Source organism: Anguilla anguilla, chromosome 4 (genome assembly GCF_013347855.1).
Source record: "Anguilla anguilla isolate fAngAng1 chromosome 4, fAngAng1.pri, whole genome shotgun sequence".
Taxonomy (NCBI): domain Eukaryota; kingdom Metazoa; phylum Chordata; class Actinopteri; order Anguilliformes; family Anguillidae; genus Anguilla; species Anguilla anguilla.
Window position 1 is genome coordinate 29,318,316 of NC_049204.1, and position 21,631 is coordinate 29,339,946.

Below are 21,631 nucleotides of genomic sequence, written 5' to 3' on the forward strand. Positions count from 1 at the left end.
ACTATAAGAGGCATCACCAGGGAAATTGACAGGCATTTAATTTGTCTTGCAAAGGTGGACCAACGGTCAGTCCTGCAGTTCCATGTGAATTACTGTAGGTGTTGCTAAAGGCACTGAGGATCATTTGTGGTCCTTCCAGCGTCTCCCATTGTAAATGTGCAGGTTAAGATTAACAGATGCTACATTAGACAAGAAGGATGAAGTTAACACTTTCTTGGCCAGCTGAAATGGACAGAGCTCCAAATATCCTCCTTAAAATATTGGAATGATGCTAAGAATTCAGGGGGCCAGTTGCAGGGTAAAATTTTTAGTGAATGTCAAGCCCATTATTGGGCAATCACGCCATTGGTCCATGAAGTTTTTGCCAGGTACAGCTAAATGAAATTTTTAAGAAAAGGTGCAGGCTCAATTTTATCTAAAGATGTTTAACAGGCCATCTCATTTCAGAACACACTATCTTTACAGGAGAATCCAAAGAGGAAGTACTAATGCAGTAGTTTATGTCCCAGCGGACATTGTGGTCCTGTTGAACAGGGTCAGTTACATTAGTGTTGTTTTCGCTTTTGAACCTGCACTCAATTCTGAGTTATATTTTGCCATTTTCAATATTTCCAACAAGAAATTCTTTCGGAATCAAACTGGCTGGATATGCAGGTAGATATACCAGTCACCCATTTCCCAAACTGGATGACCTGCTGTTGAGTCACCAGGCTCCTTTCATAAACATTAACTAGATTAAGATTAAGATTAAAGATTAAGATTAAGATATAAAAAATATATAATTAGTTCTTAAAGGTTCATAGATGTACAGTTTTGGAACTGCTGGTAGAGTTGATCTGCTTTATTGTGTTTTATATCAGAAATAGAAATATTTGATGTGCTGTGCTTCCCAGAAGATTGCCCCACAAATATTAAGTGTTTACATGATGAAAAGCATCCAATTCAGTGATGGGTATTGGGGTATGCCCGGCCAACCAATAATTTGAGCGCACATTCATTACACCAAAAGTTATCTGCTTATGCATGAAACTACATGTTGTGATATAATTCTGTCCAAAAGCACATGGCTATGCCTAGACATCTAAACTGAAAAACACCATTCAAAGTAGGAGAATTGCGTTCACATTCAGGAGCATACAGCCCTAGGCACAGTACAAGCAGCTCGTGGTCCTCCCGGTGCCGGTGTAGAATGCTCAAGTTTGATTGGTGCTGGGTAGCAGTGATCCTCTTGACAACCAGGGGCTGGGCAGAAGCATAAACTGGGTGGGAGACAACAACACAGAAAAGGGAGAACCCAATTCCTGAAATAACTAACTGCAGAATCAGCGAACATAATTGTCCTTTACACAAATTGGCAACGAGATCCCTTCTACAATTCATGCATTTGTAGAGACGACCAGGTGAGATTTAAATCCGATTATGTGGTGATACTTTGGTCGCTATGTGCTTAGCTATAGCACCTGCCTTTGACAAAAATTAGCTAGGTTGTTAGCTTGAGCTAATTACGCAAATTTGTTTCTGTTTGTGCGGCTACTTTAGCCCATGATGTGTCACACTGGGCTCTGCGTTGCCTATTATTGCAATATGCGTAGTGTCATAGCTGTGCTGCTGGTAGATTTTGATAACTCAGCTAGCCTGGTGTCTATCAAGTGTATAGTGGTAAAACGGCTTTGAGATCTTTAGCCGGCTACCTACCTAGTTAGCTAACAATGCATACTGACAGCCCTACTCAAATGATAAAAACTCAATTGGAGAGTTTAGCTTCCTTGCTAACGTTAACTTGCATCATGAATGCAATGGCATGCATGCCGTGGTAAACAGTTAACATCACGAGCTAAATATGTTGACATTAAAAACTGAAAGCTAGCACTGGTGAACGTTGGATTGTTTCTGCTCTCATTGGTTTCATACTACCAGAGACTGCCCTGTTTATTGATATAGAAGAAAGGAATTACCGTTATGCTTTCTAGGATGAAGGAAGCTAGTTTGCTACCGTAGACAGCTAGCTATATTGTTTTCTGAAGATGAATAGCTAGAAATATCCAGACGTTTTCTAAGGAAGCCTGTTATAATTATGAATATTATCACCAAAATATTTCTTAACAGGTCATTCGTTTTACAGACTGTAGCCAACAAACTACGACTGTAAAAGCTGACAGCTGCAACGTTATATGTTGGGTAATTATTTGAATCACAGATGAGCACTCTTTATTGCTTTTCAGACTGTGACATTTAGCTTGTGATGGATGGACTTGTTCTTTGCGGTTCATTGTGGTGATGAAGATACACAATCAATTCAGTGTCATTCCACACTGGACATGGATTCAGAGTGTAATAGGCAGACCGCAAACCACTAGGAGAGCTCAGAAGCAAATAACTTGAACAGCATTTAGCAAACATAAATGCACGCAAAGTAAGATATTTATTTAAGGTATTTACGGCAAAGCAAGCAAGCATACAACACATTTGAAGTTTAGTGGTAAACGTATATCGTGTACTCATCTGTGAGTATTTTGTGATACATGTGCTTGTAACCAGGTCAAAAACAAGTGGTACAGTGAATCTCACATGAAAGATTTACAGTCGCTGTTACAGTTTACAGATTAGTGTCGGTGTCAATTAATCGCACATCTTAATATACTACCGTGTAAAAAATAGTTTACTTATTGATCAGGAACCTTTGGTTTATTATATGAGAAATGAAGCCCATTTTAAAGGTAAACTATAACATATAACTCATGTTCAGATAATCAGATTGATTTAATAACTTAGTTGCAACTGATTGAATTTCTATTGTTCTCTGGTGTCCTTTCATAAAGCAGCTTTAGGCTGATTTTGACAGAATTAAATACTTTATTTGAGACGTTTTTGGTTAATTGTATGCTTGAAGCAATGAAATGAAGTATTGATATATTAGGAGGAATGTGGCTTTTTTGCTGGCATTCATAATCAAGTACAATAATATAAAATAAGAAACCTCCATAGATAATGCTATTCAGATTTGTGCACTACTCTACTGGATTATTTAAACATGTTGGATCATATCCTTCCTCTGATAGAGTAATGGAAGTTACTCTTAAAGAGTCAGCAGAAATGGATCTGGATCGATGGTTTGAATTGGGGAAGGCTACGTTTTCACCTGCAATAATCTGAAAGGACACACGCAGCATATTTACCTCTGACTCTTCCCTTTTTTCGGTGTTGTGAACTTGACTTGTTCTATTTCTGTGGTATTTTGGATTTTTCTCTTGGTATTTACACTGCCAGCATACACCACAGTTCTTTGTTTGTGATTGACACAGTATCATTCAAACGCTCTTGCCTTTTGGTACTCATTTTAAAGCTGACACCATGACTGCGGAGGAGACCATCAATATCAAAGAGGTGGAGATCATTAAGCTGATCCTGGACTTCCTCAACTCTCGCAAGCTGCACATCAGCATGCTGGCTCTAGAGAAGGAGAGTGGGGTCATCAATGGCCTCTACTCAGATGACATGCTCTTTCTTAGGTAGGCCTTGCGCTGCTGCTGGGTGAGAGCTCAACCCACTGAGTGCCCCATTGGAATGAGTGCATGCTCCATTGGAATGAGTGCCCCATTGGAATGAGTGAGTGCCCCACTGGAATGAGTCAGTTCCCCATTGGAATGAGTCAGTGCCCTATTGGAATGAGTGAGTGCCCCATTGGAATGAGTGAGTGCCCTATTGGAATGAATGAGTGCCCCATTGGAATGAGTCAGTGCCCTATTGGAATGAGTCAGTGCCCTATTGGAATGAATGAGTGCCCTATTGGAATGAGTGCATGCCCCACTGGAATAAGTCAGTGCCCTGTTGGAATGAGTGAGTACACCATTGGAATGAGTCAGTGCCCTATTGGAATGAATGAGTGCCCTATTGGATTGAGTGTGTGCCCCACTGGAATGAGTCAGTGCCCTGTTGGAATGAGTGAGTGCACCATTGGAATGAGTGAGTGCCCCATTGGAATTCCACTGATCCTGGGACATTCACAGGAATTTTAAATGGAAACACTCCATGACATAGGACTCATTTTCCAAAATGTTCACAGAATGGTCATTTTTGACTGTTTCTGCAGCACTGGAATCTGTTCTGTTAGTGCAGCTAAGGCCTGTTCTGTGACATGGTTGTGAAACTCAGATAATGCTCTTACTCATAAGAGGGAACTGGTTAATATGAGAGATGAGTGCATTTGTTACTTCTGCCATTTTATTTTGTATTGCGCTAACCTTACTACTTTTGAACCGGGAAGTTGATTTTCTTGCTGTACTGAATTTCAAGGAAGTGCTGCCTGTGGGTCCAATCTGGACAGACAAGTAAATCTGAGTGGTTAGGTGGTGTTGTATAATATATTTCCATGTGTGTTCATTCCTCTCTGTGCAGACAACTGGTACTAGATGGCCAGTGGGATGAGGTCCTGCAATTTATACAGCCCTTGGAGTGCATGGATAAGTTTGACCGAAAGAGGTAAGTCAGATCAGTCTTACATCGCAGCAGCTGCTCACAATAATGGTAATATTGAACTAATATTGCTCACAAAAGAGTGGTATTTACAGATATTTCCTGAGCATCACAGAAAAATTTTAACGTTAATTTTAATTGATAGATGAACTGAGAACTCAATTCTAATTTGCTGTTATGACCTGTGGTATCAGTATGGATAGGTAATCCAAGGTATTTAGTAATCAGTCAGATCTAGGGGGTGATTAGGTGACCAGATGTAAATAATCAATTTTTTGGGAACTGTACCAGGGCACATGGTGAACAGAGCACCCATACTCTCTTGAATGAAGAAATTGGTTGGTATAGTTCAGGATGTAATTACAGATTTGGGATAGAACCCTGTGATACAACCCAAGCGGCAGTGTAGTGTAATGAGTAAGGAGCTGGTCTTCTAACCTATAGGTTGGAGGTTTGATTCCCAGGTTGGACACTGTTGTTGTACCCTTGAGCAAGGTACTTAACCTGCATTGCTTCAGTATATATCCAGCTGTATAAATAGATGCAATGTAAGTGCTATGTAAACGGTTGTGTAAGTCGCCATCTGGATAAAAGCATCTGCTAAATGCCTGTAATGTAATGTATTGTGTTAGACAGCCTCTACTCAAACTGAGAATCCCATTGTCTGCTCACAGAGTCACCTGTTTAATGAAGGCTAATATGCTATTCAGATGCAATGGGCCAAAGGTCAGTTATTGTGTCTTTGGCCTGAGAAACAGCAGCGTCTGTGTGTTACGTTTCTATGCTGATCGTCGCATATGTTCCAGGTTTCGCTACATCGTCCTGAAGCAGAAGTTTCTGGAAGCCCTGTGTGTGAACAACGCCATGTCGGCAGACAACGAGCCCCAGCATGTAAGCGCGGGAGTGCCAGACGGTCTCCGCCTCTCACCGCCCCAGTTAGCACCTACGACAGAGAGGGCGTCGCTAAAACGCTTTTACAGTGAATTACTGTAAACACACCTTTCAGCATGCTTTCCCTGCATTCCGCACACACGTGAACCTGTTTAATAGGGCATGTGCTGCTCTGCCTGTTTAATTAAGCTTCTATGTTGATAAAACCTCAGGGCTTCTTTCCACTTGTTTTCCATACTCAGGGGTGCTCTTTTCACCTATTTCATTACCGCCACTCAGTATCTTTTTTCTCCCGTGCTGTAAATGTGTGGCGGGTGTCTCTTTACTGGAGCATGCACGTCACAGTTTTATTTATTTATTTTTGTTAAATAAAAATGCCCTTGAGAACATAGTCCATAGTCACATAATCCCATTTGTTTTGTTTTTTTTTGCTTAAAGCATCTGATTAAGCATGATATTCAGAAGCTGTGAAAGGCATGTTTAATTCTGCAGTCGTTACTTCACTAGACTGGCAGCGGTCTTGACAGATTTTATTGTGTCGGCTGTGTCAATGTAGTCATTGTCTCTGAAGAGCAGTGAGCAGAGCTAACAGGAACAGCCTTAGCCCTTTGTTACACAGAGTACAGTACATCCAGTGCGTCTTTAAAGCAGTGGCAGTGTGCGGAAAATGCAGTGAAATATTTGTTTGAGTATAAAGCCCGATTCTGATGAGTCATTTAGCGAAGTCCTGCCCTGCTGCAGCTTCTGGGTATTCACATACGCTTGTACGTATAAAATTGCTTTAATTGTAGGTAATAAAGCAGGGTGTTCACTGACATTTGAAATGTACTTGAGGTCAGCAGTTACAGAGGTAGAGCTGTGCAGGGCTCAATGTTGCCATGTCAGGATTCAGGCCTTTCTCCCAGGCTGGGGAAGGGTAGGAAGTGCAAGTCTTCCTGTTGTTATTTTTATCCAGGATGGTTTAGTTTAGAGACTTTCTTGTTATAACCCAGTTTTGTATTGTACTGCATGTGCCTCTCCCTACTTTCCACCTGCCTGTGCTAAACTTACATACTGCTGTTAAATCCACATGCACAAGCCTTAGTGTAAGATACAAGTCAATATAAGTAAAATTTCTTTGAAAATTTTTTATAATGATATAGCTATTAGTTATCACTCATCAATGTCAAACCACATTCAAGATACACCAGGGTTCATTGTTTATATTACTGAAGGGTCTCTGTCTCTGTCTCTCTCTACAGATGGAGGTCACCATGCAGGAGGCGGTCAAGTGTCTCCACTCCCTGGAGGAGTTCTGTCCCTCCAAGGAGGACTACAGCAAGCTGTGCCTGCTCCTGACGCTGCCCCGCCTCACCAACCACGCCGAGTTCAAGGACTGGAACCCGAGCACGGCGCGCGTGCACTGCTTCGAGGAGGCCTGCGTGATGGTGGCCGAGTTCATCCCGGCCGACCGCAAGCTGAGCGAGGCCGGCTTCAAGGCCAGCGGCAACCGGCTCTTCCAGCTGCTCATCAAGGGCGTGCTGTACGAGTGCTGCGTGGAGTTCTGCCAGAGCAAGGCCACGGGCGAGCAGATCACCGAGAGCGAGGTGCTGCTGGGCATCGACGTGCTCTGCGGCAACGGCTGCGACGACCTGGACCTCAGCCTGCTGTCCTGGCTGCAGAACCTGGCGCCCGGCGTCTTCTCCTGCGCCTTCGAGCAGAAGGTGCTCAACATCCACGTGGACCGGCTGGCCAAGCCGGCCAAGGCCGCGTACGCCGACCTGCTGACGCCGCTCATCACCAAGCTGTCGCCCCACCCGGCCTCGCCGCTGCGCCGCCCGCAGTCGGCCGACACCTACATGTCGCGCTCGCTCAACCCCGCCCTGGACGGCCTCTCCCACGGGCTGGCCGGCCAGGACAAGCGGGCGGCCGAGCTCGGGGGCAAGGCCTCGCCCATGTCCCACTCCTTCGCCAACTTCCAGTACCCCGGCGGCCCCAGCCTGACCCGCAGCCTGATGGTGGAGCACGCGGACTGCCGGCGCATTTACGAGGAGGCCCCGGAGAGGTGGGCCGGCGTTCGCTCTCTCCCAGCCTGCCCCTGTGAGAAAGGCCTGCATGGCCACAGGCGCACACTCTGCGTGAGGTGCTGGCCTTCAGAAGGGGTTGGCCTCTAATGAAATGAATAAGTACATTTCTCTCTGCGTACATTGCAGTGTAGCATTATTGCACCAGCATTTCGGTCGTAAATTCCCTTAGGAAGGCTGTTGACGGCCTAAGCACTGCTGCAGCCGGTTGAACTCTCTCTGCAATGCAGGGGGACGTGTGCGGCTTTATTCGTCCCTTCCTGTGACGTTCAAAGAGGGTCTGTTTGCTTCAGTGGACCATCTTGCGTCACGTGAATGCACTGCATGTTTTTGCAGTGTGTGTATGTTCTGTATGCTTCACGCATCTGCAGCCTGCACCGTATCTGCATGTCAGAATTACTCCCGGCACATCCTTTGTATGGCATGCTTCCCCTCAGTAATCCTGTAGCACACGTGTGATAATTAAGCTCCACCGATGGCCGATTAACCTCTCAACCCGAGGGCATAATGCAACCAATGCTAACAGCTAGCCCAGTGGGATTGCCTGCGGGAATAGAAACATTTGTGGTGAAGGTTTTGTCCCTTCAGATAAATTAGAGAAAACCAAGAATCCATTTAAGATGATTGGTCGGTTACAAGCAGAGGCTACATTAATCAGGTCTGTTTGCTAAGCAGGCTGTCATGCAGGTCAGGTTATATTGCTTGTACCTGCATGCAGGTGAGGTTATATTATTGTACCCATATGCTGGTCAGGTTATATTGTTGTACCTGTATGCAGTTGAGGTTGTATTGCTTGTACCTGTATGCAGGAGGTCAGGTTATATTGTTCTACCTGTATGCAGGTTCGGTTGTATTGTTCTATCTGTATGTATTCCTGGTCCGATATTGAAAGCGTTGCACAAGGTTGACAGCATGCAGGCCTGTCACAGTAAGTGCTGCTTATATTGATGTCCATCCTGATTTCTCACCCCCCCGTTTCAGAACGAACGCCTCGGTGGACAGGATGCTGGGATCGGTGGGACCCCTGGCCCCGAGGCCCTCCTCGGCCCCCGGCGGGGAGGCCCCGCCCCCGGGCTCGTCCGAGAGGAACGAGGTAACCGCGCGGTCACCACGGCGCCGCTGTCACAGGGAGAGAGACCGGCGGGTCCTGCCTGCCTCAGTTTCGTTACTGGGTTCGTCCCGTCACTGCAGGCAGAGGTGTACCGCAGGACGAGGCATTCTGTCTCCCCCCTCTCTAAATTTAATGGCTCATAAATCCCCGCTGTGATTCATGAAGCCCCGTTCGGGCCGCTGCGTCCCCAGATGAGCCAAACCCTGAGTCACTGGTCGCGTCCCCAGCTCTGCGCAAACGGCTGGGGCCTCAGCAGCAGGGCCATGCAGCTCTGTGCAATGAACAGACTGAATGTGTTCTGAATGTGCGCTTTTAGCCTAGCGCACTGCGGTCAGTCACTCTGCCCGATACTTTCATCACAACAGACCCAGTGGTCCCCGCTGCTGAGGGAGACGTGTTAGGCTTTGTCTGTGCGTGTGTGTGCGTGTGAGTGTGTGTCTGAAGGGGCCGTGTGTGTGTGTCTCCTGGCCTCTCTGCTGAAGGGGCCGTTTGTTGGATACTGTATCTGTTTGGGCAGGCAGCCAGCTGGCCCCCGGTTGAGACTGAGCCGATCTGATGTAGCAGGGGAAGCGGGGGGGGGGGGGGGGGGGGGGGGGGGGGGGGGGTCGGCCAGGAAGCCGTCTGTCCTCAGGCCTCCCAAAGTCACAGGCTGCTGGGTGTCCTGTTCCACCGCCGGGACTCTGACTGTCCCCATTCATGGGCGCTAGCCGCGCACGCCGCCGGAGCACGCGCTGAAATCCAGACCGCTCTGCTTCCTGTCGGAGCCGTAATGGCGGTGTCATAACTGCACGCTGCATTCGATACGCTCACCGCCCCCATTAGCGGGGATGTCGGTGCAGATATGATTGCGCGGTACGGAGCTGCTTGTCGGGAGATGTCGTAGCTCCGGTAATCGTTTGTAATGGCAGGTGTCATTTGTAGTTAAGTAGTGAGGCGCTTTAGTGCCCAGGGGGGACTCTCCACGAGTTTGCATGAGAAAGCGGGGTTGATAGATTTGTTTGCGCAGATGGCTGTGGATTAGATGCGTTTTATGTCTGGTTATTCAGTTGCGCTATCTGTGCTACCTTGAATTAATCACAAACCTCCTTTGTTAATCATGGAGTGTTTACAAAAGATAGCAGACGGGGGTTAATCATCACGGGACAAATGACTGCATTCAAGCATGTTTGATCTATGAAAGATGCTTAATGAGATCCCATTCAGGTGTAGAGAGCTGACTAAAGAGCTGCTTTTACAGTGTATGCCAGACTCTTTGTGCAGACATTCTCCTTTATGTGCTTCTGAGCAGGGCTGATCCTACTTATGTGTGTCTGTGTCTGTGTGCATGTGTGTGTGTGTGCTTGCGTGTGTGTCTGTGATTCTGCGCATGTGTGTTTGTTTATATGTGTGTGTGTGTGTGTGCGTGTCTGTGTTTCTGCATATGTGTGTTTGATTATATGTGTGTGTGTGTGTGCGTGTGCGTGTCTGTGATTCTGCGCATGTGTGTTTGTTTATATGTGTGTGTGTGTGTGTGCGTGTCTGTGTTTCTGTGCATGTGTGTTCGTTTATATGTGTATGTGCGTGTCTGTGTGTGTATATGTGTGTTTATGTGCGTTTGTGTGTCTGTGTGTACCCATGCTCTCAGCTGCGAGACTCCTCAGACCAGTTCCAGGAGTACTACAGGCAGCGCATGCGCGTGCAGCAGCACCTGGAGCAGAAGGAGCAGCAGAGGCAGCTCTACCAGCAGATGCTCCTGGAGGGCGGAGTCAACCAGCAGGAAGGCCCGGACGGACAGCACAACCTCACCGACAAGTTCCTCAACAAGTCAGTCATCCTTTGGTCCTTTCTGCGCAACAGCCAGTGCCTCTGCCTGATCGAATCTGGCCCCAGCTTACATCTAACATGGAGAAGATGCACCGTCCACAATCAACACTAAAACTGCAAGTACTGCTGCTCTCTTCAAAGAGAGGCAGTCGAAACACTGAGCCACAGCTCCAGACTCTGCCCTCTCCCCCGAGACTCAGCCTAATCCCAGAATTCATTATGCTCCCGTATTTGGCGCCAGTGCGCTGGGACCCACGCAGGGGTGTTGTCAGGTCTGAGGCTGGTGTAAGCACAGGTGTTCACGGTCTCGCTTTTAGGAAAATGGAGGAACTGCTAATCCTTTCGGATGCGTGTACAACCCTGGAGGGCATTTTCAGAATCACTTGATTGTATTAAAGGGCATTAAAGATTTGTCATTAAAGACAGATCAGTCCTGCGTGTCACGATGGTGCTTTGTAGGTCCGGTTCAATAGAAACAGGTGCAGTGCTGTTCTGTCTTCACAAAACCGGATAAACGCAAATTGCTGTTTTTATTGTTGTGCTGTGCTCGGTCGTTCTTTAAAGGGAAATGAATGAACAGGAAGTTTATTTTGCCTTGGCTTGTAGCGGGTTAAGAGTGTCTGTGTGCACAGGGCTCAGACAGGACACCTGGTGAGGCGCACTGGGGATGAGAGGGGCTGCAGACATTCTGTTTACTTAGCAGCCGCTCTTATGAAGAACCACTTAAAGGACAGCATAATGGCCTGATGCATGACAGAGAAAGAAATGCACTTTTTGTACGTCGCTTTGGATAAAAGCGTCTGCCAAATAAATGTAATGTAATGTAATGTATGACATGGACAGACCGTTATGTACATATATATTTCCAACAAGTAATTAATGGCAATCCTGACAAACCCCATTATGATGGTTAGCTGTACATATAGGTTAGGTCTCTCCTATATGTGTTAGCTGTAGAGGGAGTATGGAATCTGGGATGTATGATCTGGGTGCATGTGCAGATGTATCCTGTATAGGTTAGCTGTAGGTGGGGTATATAATCTGGGGAATATAATCTGGGTGTATGTACAGATATCTCCTGTATGGTTTAGCTGTACATGGGGTATATAATCTGGGGTATATAATCTGGGTGTATGTGCAGGTCTGTAGTGTATGGGTTAGTGGTATACGGGGCGTATAATCTTGGGTAAGTAATTTGGGTTTGTGTGCAGGTCCATAAAGAAGCTGGAGGAGCTGAATGTTGGGATGGAGAACCTCGGGGAGGAGGTGCAGCCCGTGCATAACGGGAAGGCAGGAAGTGCGGGCCACGCCCCTGGCAACAACATCACGCTGACGCCGGAGACGGGACAGGCGCAGGCCGGCGCCAGCGTGGTCAGCAGCACGCCCCACAGGGGCGGGGCCCGCGGCATGCCCTCCCTGGACGAGTCGCCAGTCCTGGTGCCTCAGAGGTAAGCAGGGACACGCCCCCTTCTTACAGTCTGCCGGCTCGTCTCCCGCTTAAAATGAGTGACACTCTGTCAACAGATTGAAATCCATAAAGTCCTTGAATGTACTCGTTGAAGGATTGATTTCTTATATACTCTCTTTCAGAGAGGCCATAAGTTAGATTTCTGTTTGAGCTGTTGGGATAGTTTTGAAGCTGTTGAGCTGTTGTGATAGTTTTGAAGTTCTTGAAGTATTGAATCCATACCCCTATCTGAATGTATTATACAAGTACTGTGTGAGTGGAAAACAGTCCTTAAAGCATGAACATAAACCCTAAAGACAGTCTTAAAGCTAATGTGTGTGTTCTGCAGTGTGCAGAAGGACAGTGACACCCAGCCGCCTGCTCTGAATGACACAGGATCCTCTCCAACACGGAGGACTCAGTCTCAGGAGGTTGGTCTCCACAATGATCATGTGACTGATAGCAATCTCAGAATATATATTATATATCAGTATAATAAACACTTACTCAGGGATATAAGATGTATGACTGATATAGTATTTATCTCTATTTATATGCCATTTGTAAACTATATTATTACAGTTGTACACAATATTCAGAGACACAGGCTTGGTTTCATTTCTGTTTATTTTTTAATAAATAAACCTGAATAACCATTAACAAAATGGAAGATACAGGTAGTGGCCATAAAGGTGGAAAGATGGACTTCATGTCACTTAAAAGGGTCTGGGGCCACCATGTGCCACCGGAACAGCTTGTACCCGCCGCGGCATAAAACATACCAGTGTGTGGAATTCTGCAGGAGGGATGCAGCACCATTTTTTCACAATAAGAAAACAGACGTCAAACGTCATTCCAGAATCTCTCATGATCGCGAATCCGCTGAGAGAGCGCATATGGTCTGTGGATAGCATTGGCAGAATAAAGACACCCCTGCTGGCAGGAAAGAAGTACTGCAGCGTGGGGTGGAGGCGATCTCTTGGGTCAGGAGGATCAGTGCTCCTGTATGATGCCTAGAAGGTGCATCCCACTCCATTACGGAACCACCAAAACCCTGCCCTGTGGGAACCTAGCGTCCATGCCCATAGACTTCTTTAGTTGTGTGCCACAGGTAAAGGATGATTCAGCTGAAACAATCACCTTTCTCCACTGCTCGGGAGTCCACTGCCTGTGCTTTTTGCACCAACTGTATGCTGCAGTTACTAGCCTGTTTAGCCTGACTAATGCACAGGCATTATATTCCAGGAGTATGCACTTATGACCACAGCTGCCTTTTGCTAATGAGTTCCATGCTGATATCGCCGTAGACACTGTTCCTTTTGAAACATCAGCAAGTTGAGCTATCTTTATCCCTGAGTCTCCTGCCAAACGTACCCCAGCAACCACCCCTCCTTCACAGTCACTGAGTTTCCCAATCTTCTAGCCTTGCTAGCCATTCATCATAAGCAACCAGGCCTGGCCAGCATTTTTATACACAACCATGAACATGCTGGGATGGTACTTACTAAATTAACTCAGCAGGCACACCTGTGTGGAGCCACCTGTGTTCAGCATGCTTTTTGTCCGTCATATACTGAAGTGCTTCCACCTTTTTGGCCACTACATTCTTATAGACTGTGACCCTTATGATGGGATCGATTGGCAGATAGGATACATTAACGTGGAAAGCCGTTCCATCTCAGAAGAGTCCTCAGCTTACGGCACTAACAGAGACGTTTGCTCCTCCGTGATTGGCTCAGGGGGACAAGCCCAAGGCTCAGTTTGTGGCCATCAGCACACTGGAGGACACGCAGGCCGTGCGCGCCGTGGCCTTCCACCCCTCGGGGGCGCTCTACGCCGTGGGCTCCAATTCAAAAACGCTGCGGGTCTGCGCCTATCCGGACGTGCTGGACCCCAGGTAGGCCCCTCCCTCCCGTTTCCTTGGGCCGGTCGCCGTTTCAGAGAGCGCAGGTAGCGTAGCCCTGTTGATCAGCACACACATGAGCTGTGGAGGTCATCCATCCATTCAGTATTTCCACTGATCAAAGACTGCTCCCTCTGCCCCGCAGTGTTAATGATACAGGGGTATGGTATTACTGTTTGGGTTTGCTCCTTCGCCGTTAGTGGTGGTAATGGCCGATAGGGTTTCTGTCAGCGTTCCAGTGTCTGTACCATTCGGCGTTGGTGTCGGAGCGTTGAAACGGTTCCCTTTCGTCTCCTCAGCGGGTCAGACTGCATTAAGCAGCCGGTCGTTCGCTTCAAGAGGAACAAGCATCACAAGGGCTCCATATACTGCGTGGCCTGGAGCCACTGCGGCCAGCTGCTGGCCACCGGCTCCAACGACAAGTACGTCAAAGTGCTGCCCTTCAATGCCGAGACCTGCAACGCCACAGGTGAGACTCTGAGGACGGGAGGGCAGGGCAGGGGCAGTCGCTGGCAGCCAGCCGATGCCCTCTTCGGCTGAGGAATGAATCAGAGTCAGTAGAGACGGGTACTGGCGTGGTTGCGTCGCTGTTAGCCCTTTTGACGTGTGCACACGTGCAGGGCCTGACCTGGAGTTCAGCATGCACGACGGCACCATCCGCGACCTGGCCTTCATGGAGGGCCCGGAGAGCGGCGGGACGATCCTGATCAGCGCCGGCGCCGGAGACTGCAACATCTACACCACAGACTGCCAGAGGGGCCAGGGTCTGCATGCGCTCAGTGGGCACACAGGTACCGGCGCACGGCGCTGCACAGAAACGCACAAACACAGCCACACCACCACACTACACCGCACAAACACAGCTCAGGATTACTGCTGGAGCTGATACCACCACACAGCACCGCACAAACTCACTAACACAGCTCAAGATTACTGCTGGAGCTGATACCACCACACTACACCGCACAAACACAGCTCAGGATTACTGCTGGAGCTGATACCACCACACAGCACCGCACAAACTCACTAACACAGCTCAAGATTACTGCTGGAGCTGATACCACCACACTACACCGCACAAACACAGCTCAGGATTACTGCCGGAGCTGATACCACCACACAACACCACACACACAAACACAGCTCAAGAAGGTTGAGACTGTATGTCTGGTTTTCAGGTCACATCTTGTCCCTGTACACGTGGGGTGGCTGGATGATTGCTTCGGGCTCTCAGGACAAGACGGTGCGGTTCTGGGACCTGCGAGTACCCAGCTGCGTACGGGTAGTGGGGACGGCCTTACACGGCACAGGTGCGTCTCTGTGGGTCTCAGCAAGCCCACCAGGCTGAGTCACATATTATCATCCTGGGGACTGCTGGGTGGCTCATTCAGTTAAGGCACCACACTGTGGCACATGGATGAGTCCCATCTACATCCTGAAGTACCACAATGCATTACCTGGACTCTAAAGATCAGATACTGTGTATTTAGTTTAGCCACCTAGTAACTGGACCAATTTCAATGGAGCAAAATCCCCAGAAGCATTTCTGGCCCTCCCAAGCCCGGAGTTACCTCTGCAGGAATTACATTTGCAGGTGTAATTATGGTATTTGTCCACCAGGGGTTGTACGTACATTTCTCACCTTGCAGGAAAATTATGTTAATGAGCCTTCCTGGTCATATTTGTAAGGTGTGGTTACACATTCAGTGTTAAAATGGTCTTTGTGCCCCTTCGGAAGGCAGTCACTGTGACAGGGCACTCACAGCTGTGTCGCTGCCCCCGCAGGCAGTGCTGTGGCCTCAGTAGCTGTGGACCCCAGTGGGCGGCTCTTGGCCACCGGCCAGGAGGACTGCAGCTGCATGCTCTATGACATCAGAGGAGGCAGGATGGTGCAGACGTACCGCCCCCACAGCAGCGACGTGCGCTCGGTCCGCTTCTCCCCCGGGGCTCACTACCTGCTCACCGGCTCCTACGACAATAAAGTCATCATCACTGACCTACAAGGTAGGGGCCTAATCATACACAAGAGAGAGAGAAATAGAGTGCATGTCAGCACTCATACACTAAGGAAGAGAGACTTCCTATCAGTACTTATACAGAGAGAGAGAGAGTGCACATTATCACTCACACAATAGGAGAGAGAAAATTAACACTTGTGTGCCAAGGGAGAGAAAGGCCACCCAATGCCTTGTTGCCTTGCACCATGAAAACATCCTGTTCTTCTAAGCGTGCTGTGCATCATATGTAATTCAGTGTAATGAATGAATAATAATCATCTAGCTTCACGCTTGTTAATTAGAGACCGCTCGTGGTTATTTGCGCGTGGCGTTGAATGTACAACGTGGGCGCAATAACTCCACCGTGTTCCCCTCCGTGTCGGCGCGTCCTCAGGGGACCTGACCAAGCAGCTGCCGCTCACGGTGGTGGGAGAGCACGGGGACAAGGTGATCCAGTGCAGGTGGCACACGCACGACCTCTCCTTCCTGTCCTCCTCGGCCGACCGGACAGTCACACTGTGGGCCCACAACCCGTAGGATCGGCGCACTGCGAACGCTGGCCAGAAGAAGCACAGTAACCTCATCCCACCCCACACCCCACCTAACCTCCATCCCGCACCCCATACCCTGACGCTTACTGTACCTACCCCTCCACCCTCCCTTCTCACACCAACAAGAAAGGCCATCTCATCCTGCTAGGAAGGGCACACGGAAGACAAATTTATATGTGTGTGTGTGTGCGTGTGTGCGTGCGTGCCTGCACGTGTGTCCACTGTTGTGCTGATGGCTGTGCCATATGTTCCAAGCACATTCATGCTTCTATGCCTGACTGTTGAAATTGTACATAAAGGCCACTCTGTCCCCGTAAAGTCAAGTGCTAATTATGTTCAACACTCACATTGCTGCTTTCCTAAATCATGGAGAAGGACAGCACGTCATCTGAACCCACTTCAAAGTAACTTCCACGTTACACACTTCAGTGAATAACTTTTCATGACTTGAACAATGGGTGAAAATTCAAGTCAGACCATGTTATGTTATGTAATCATGTGGTGCCTTGAGAAGGTAGTCCATAGACAGCTGTGTGTATCAACATTTTAGTTTGTCATATTTTTAAGAGGCATGAAACAAATTTCAGAACAAAGGCATTGCGCTTTATTTAGCACATTGTTTTCCGCAGTGTGCCTAATGGTGTGTGATTCTGGTTCTGTAATAAGTGGGTGTTGTGCTGTTACCGGCTGTCGAGCATGGCCCCAGGTGCTGACAAAACAGAAATGCTTGTCAAAAATGTACATGTCCACGCTGTAGGCTTATTGGTCCCAGGCTTCTTTAACGCATTTCTTTGTAAGGAAGATGTATAAAGGAAGCATTGTTTTTAGAGGTGTATATTATAAGCTATCAGTTGTCCCACGACTCCATTAAAAAAGCTGTCTTGTAATTGAAATGGTTTGCTTGCCAAATACCAACAAAGAAGGGCATTTAAATGCTTTAGGTGGGTCATTTTGGCACACTGTAGGCTTGTTTTGGGTTCAGCCTCAATGTAATGTCTTTTTTTTTTTTTTTTACTGAGAGGGGCACTTTCATATTCAAAGATGAGTAACTATGAAAGTAATGTCAGATAGCCTATGGTGGCAAATGCCCGTTATGCAGTTTGCCTATTTAAAAATGAACTTTTAACACAAAATAACACATGGAAACGAGCATGGCATCACACTGGCATGTTTTCAAGAAAGAAAAAACTAACCCCCATTACCTTTTTCCTCCCAAGTGTTTTAAGTCTGCACTTTCTTTAGGGAACACAACTGCAGTTGATGTTTCTCACAAAATTGTTCTGAATGTAATGACTAATGATTTATTTTCTTCTTGTACAATATTTTACGTTTAACTTAAAAACCAAAATAAAGGGAATTGTTATTAAATTTTATAGTGTGGTGTGTGTTTACGTCCATCACTGGATAAACTTGTCAGTCTTCTTTTATGAACCCTGTTAAAATGTGACGAACATAATGGTTCTTAAAATGTTACTGCTGCTGTTTCATCTTAATAAATGCCTGTTTCAAGCAAAAGCTCTGCGTTTGAATGTTTTGAGTTTCTGGTTAAATAAAACCTCATGAAACCCAATGAATTACAATGGACCAATATGATAGCATTTGGCATACTTATATGAGCCAAGTCATGACATGCAGTGCTGTGAGAAAGTATCTGCCCCTTTCCTGATTCCCTCTATTATTGGTCATGCTGAGTGGTTTCAGATCTTTAGACAAAATGTAATGTTAGATGTAATTATTTCATTTATTTAATGAAAAGGTTATCACCCATATGAAAAAGTAATTACCCCTTTGTTACTCAATTAACCAAATTTATTGATTATTAGATTCAGCTGACTGAACACAGCCAGGCTTTATTGCAGCCAGCCCTGTTGTATCTAAACCTCACTCGTATTGAACCTTACCACCAGAGTGATCTCCAGAAAGTTTCCACAAGCACACTGTGCCCTGATCAAAGGAAATTTCAGAAGAGATGAGAAAATTGTTGTTGAAATATATCAATCTGGAAAGAGCTACAAAGCACTATGGCTATGGGACTAACCCGAACCACAATGAAAGCTATTATCTGCAAATGGAGAACACTTGGAATAGTGGTGAATCTTTCCATGGGTGGCCGTCGTGCAAAATTTGGTGCAGCGACGACTCAACTAGGAAGTCACAAAAGATTCCAGAATAACATTCTGAAGAACTGCAGGCCTCTCTAGCCTCAGCCAAGGTCAGTGTTTGTGACTCCATAATAAGAAAGAGACTCGGCAAAAATTCATGGGAGAGTCGCAAGACGGACACCACCGTTAACCAAGATAAACATCTATGCTTGTCTCACATTTGCAAAAAAGCAAATACAGCATTTCACAATAAGAACATCATACCAACGGTGAAACGTGGTGGTAACGTGGTGGTGTAGGGATGCTTTACCTCAGGACTTGGATAACATATCATTATTGAACAAACCAGGAATTCTGCTCAGTACCAGAAAAATTTTAAAGTGAATGTCTCATCATCAGTCTGTGAGCTGAGGCTGAAGCATAATTGGGTTATGCAGCAAGTCAATGATCCAAAACACAAAAGCAAGTCCACATCTGAATGGCTGAAAAGAAATAAAATTAAGGTTCTGGAGTCTCTAGGCAAAGTCTTGACTTGAGTCCAATATAGATGCTGTGGCAGGACATGAAATGAGTAGTTCATGCTCAAAAACCTACCAGTTCATCTGAAATAAAGCAGTTCTGCAAAGTGTGGGCAATAAGTGTGGGCAATAATTCTTCCACAGTAATGTGAAAGACTGATATGAAATTTTAGGAAGCACTGGTTGCAGTTATTGCTACTAAAGATTGTGCAGCCAGTTAATACGTTTATGGGAACAAGTACATGTTCACATGAGTGATATGGGTGTTTGACTGCTTGGGTTAGGGTTAGGGTTAGGGTTAGGGTTAGGGTTAGGGTTAGGGTTAGGGTTAGGGTTAAGGTTAGGGTTAGGGTTAGGGTTAGGGTTAGGGGTTAAGGGTTAGGGTTAGGGGTTAAGGGTTAGGGTTAGGGGTTAAGGGTTTTGGTTAGGGTTAGGGTTAGGGTTAGGGTTAGGGTTAGGGTTTAGGGTTTAGGGTTTGGGTTAGGGTTTAGGGGTTAGGGTTTAGGGGTTAGGGGTTAGGGTTTAGGGTTTAGGGGTTAGGGGTTAGGGGTTAGAATATTACAATGGCTCCCTCCATCACAGTACATAGACTGCGTGGTTGGTCGGGGGAGACCAAGGGCATGCACGGGCCTACGCCTGTCGAGCACAACTCTCAATCGTGGCTATAATCCGGGATGAAGGTTTGCTAATTTAACGGGAGTATGTTCTGGTGAGCAAAAGAGGAGTCTTTCACAGCGAGATTGCGCTGCTACTTTCCGTTGTCCCTGGACAACATACTCGACCAGTCCACATCCATGCTACCATGTACACGATTTTTTTTAACGAGAGGGTGATTATGGTGAGCACAATAGGAATCATGAGCCGCGAGATTGCGTCGGCCACGTTCCAGATGTCCAAATAGTTCCCCCAACGAACGCACGAGCCGGCGAAAGACCGATCGAACGAACGAGCGGCCGGGCGATCGCACGAACGCATGGTCAATCTGGCAACCAGACGAACCCTCTCAAAAGTCCGGACCGACGAACGAACGAACGGACAATCGAACAGCCGAGCAATCGAATGGAAGATGCCTGTCTGGGCATCATACTCACCCGTTCAAACTCCATGCTACAGCCTAAGTAGCTGGAGGGCGAGCGGGTGAAAATGTTTTTTCTATTAATTTTATTCATTTAACGGGAGGATGAACATAGGGAGAGTAAAGAGAATGAGCAGCGAGATTGCGCTGGTCACGCTAGATGCCTGTCTGGGCATCATACTCACCCGTTCAACCTCCATGCTACAGCTTAAGTAGCTGGAGGGCGAGCGGGTGGAAATGTTTTTTCATTAACTTTATGAAATAGATTTTCTAAACCATTTATATTAATTTGCTAAATTACTGATAAATACTTTGTTAAATATCATGGTTTAATTATTCATTTAACAGGAGGATGAACATGGACAGAGTAAACAGCAAATGATTACCGCGAGATTGCACCGGTCATTCTCAATGCCTGACTGGGCATTGTACTCACATGTTCAACTTCCATACTACAGTCTATGGAGTTGGAGGGCAAGCGGGTAGGGGGTTTGTTCTCTGTTAACTATTAAAAACAATTTTATTAACATTAAATTATTGGTCTATTATATTATTTGTAAGTTTATTGTTTATAAAAAACTATTAAATTCTATGGTTTAATTAATCATTTAACGGGAGGATGAACATGAGCCGAGTAATCAGCGAATGATTACCGCGAGATTGCGATGGTCATTCTCAATGCCTGACTGGGCATTGTACTCACATGTTCAACTTCCATACTACAATCTATGGAATTGGAGGGCGAGCGGGTAGGGGGTTTGTTCTATGTTAACATTTCAAAACGATTTTATTAACATTAAATGATTGGTTTGCCATATTTTTTGTAAGTTTATTGTTTATAAAAAACTCTGTTAAATTCTATGGTTTAATTAGGGTTAGGGTTAGGGTTAGGGTTAGAGCTAGGGTTAGGGTTAGAGCTAGGGTTAGGGTTATTGTACTAGTTGGAGTTAGGGTTACTGTACTAGTTAGCAGTTAGCGTTAGGGTTAGGGTTACTGTACTAGTTAGGGTTAGGGTTAGGGTTAGATGGGTGTTTGACTGCTTTTTTAATTAAATAAATGAAAGAATAATTTCCATAATAATAATAATAATAATAATTAAATGTGTTTGTGCTTACTTAGGTTCCCTTTGTCTAATATTTTGACTAAACATCTTTAATCTGAATATCTGTGACAAATATACAAGAATAGATGAAATCACAAGGGAGCAAACACTTTTTCAAGGCACTGTATACTGTGAATATATCACAATTCATTATCAAGTAACCCTTTGAAGAGTATGGTTTTTTCATTCAATTTCTGAGTCAGTGTTCTAGAACTCCATTGTTTTTGTTACTAGAATTGATTGTTAAACCATCAGCATTATAATGTAGAATGTTCAGTCAGTTAAGAACAATCACTTCACTCAGTAGCATTTCAGAATTATTCAGCATCAATATTAAGTAAACCGTGGACATAAACCCCCACCCCCACCCCCGGATCCGCCACTGTTTGCTCCTATTGTGGTTTACGCGAACCACACTTAAACCTCAACTGTAAAATCCTGTTTTACATTACAAGAGTACGGTGTGATTGAGCCTATTTTTATACGGTCTGTGGATTGAGTTCAGAATCTGGGGCTGAACTAGACTACATTTCCCAGAACACCACTCTCATTGTTTGAATCAAAACCACTAAACTGTAAAACACGTGCCATGTGC

The 21,631-nt window shown here is 46.1% G+C and overlaps 1 protein-coding gene across 1 annotated transcript; it reads left to right on the plus strand.

Annotated features, from left to right (window-relative positions):
* Positions 1–1,206: 1,206 nt before the first annotated feature.
* LOC118224546 (WD repeat-containing protein 47-like) lies at positions 1,207–17,748 on the plus strand. Its single transcript, XM_035412050.1, has 15 exons — positions 1,207–1,400; positions 3,344–3,509; positions 4,396–4,479; positions 5,280–5,364; positions 6,606–7,408; positions 8,409–8,520; positions 10,163–10,341; positions 11,553–11,789; positions 12,138–12,219; positions 13,528–13,685; positions 13,991–14,160; positions 14,312–14,482; positions 14,870–15,001; positions 15,477–15,695; positions 16,083–17,748. Exons 2-15 carry the CDS (start codon positions 3,352–3,354, stop codon positions 16,223–16,225), a joined length of 2,733 nt encoding a protein of 910 aa, XP_035267941.1. The 5' UTR covers positions 1,207–1,400; positions 3,344–3,351; the 3' UTR covers positions 16,226–17,748.
* Positions 17,749–21,631: the final 3,883 nt, after the last annotated feature.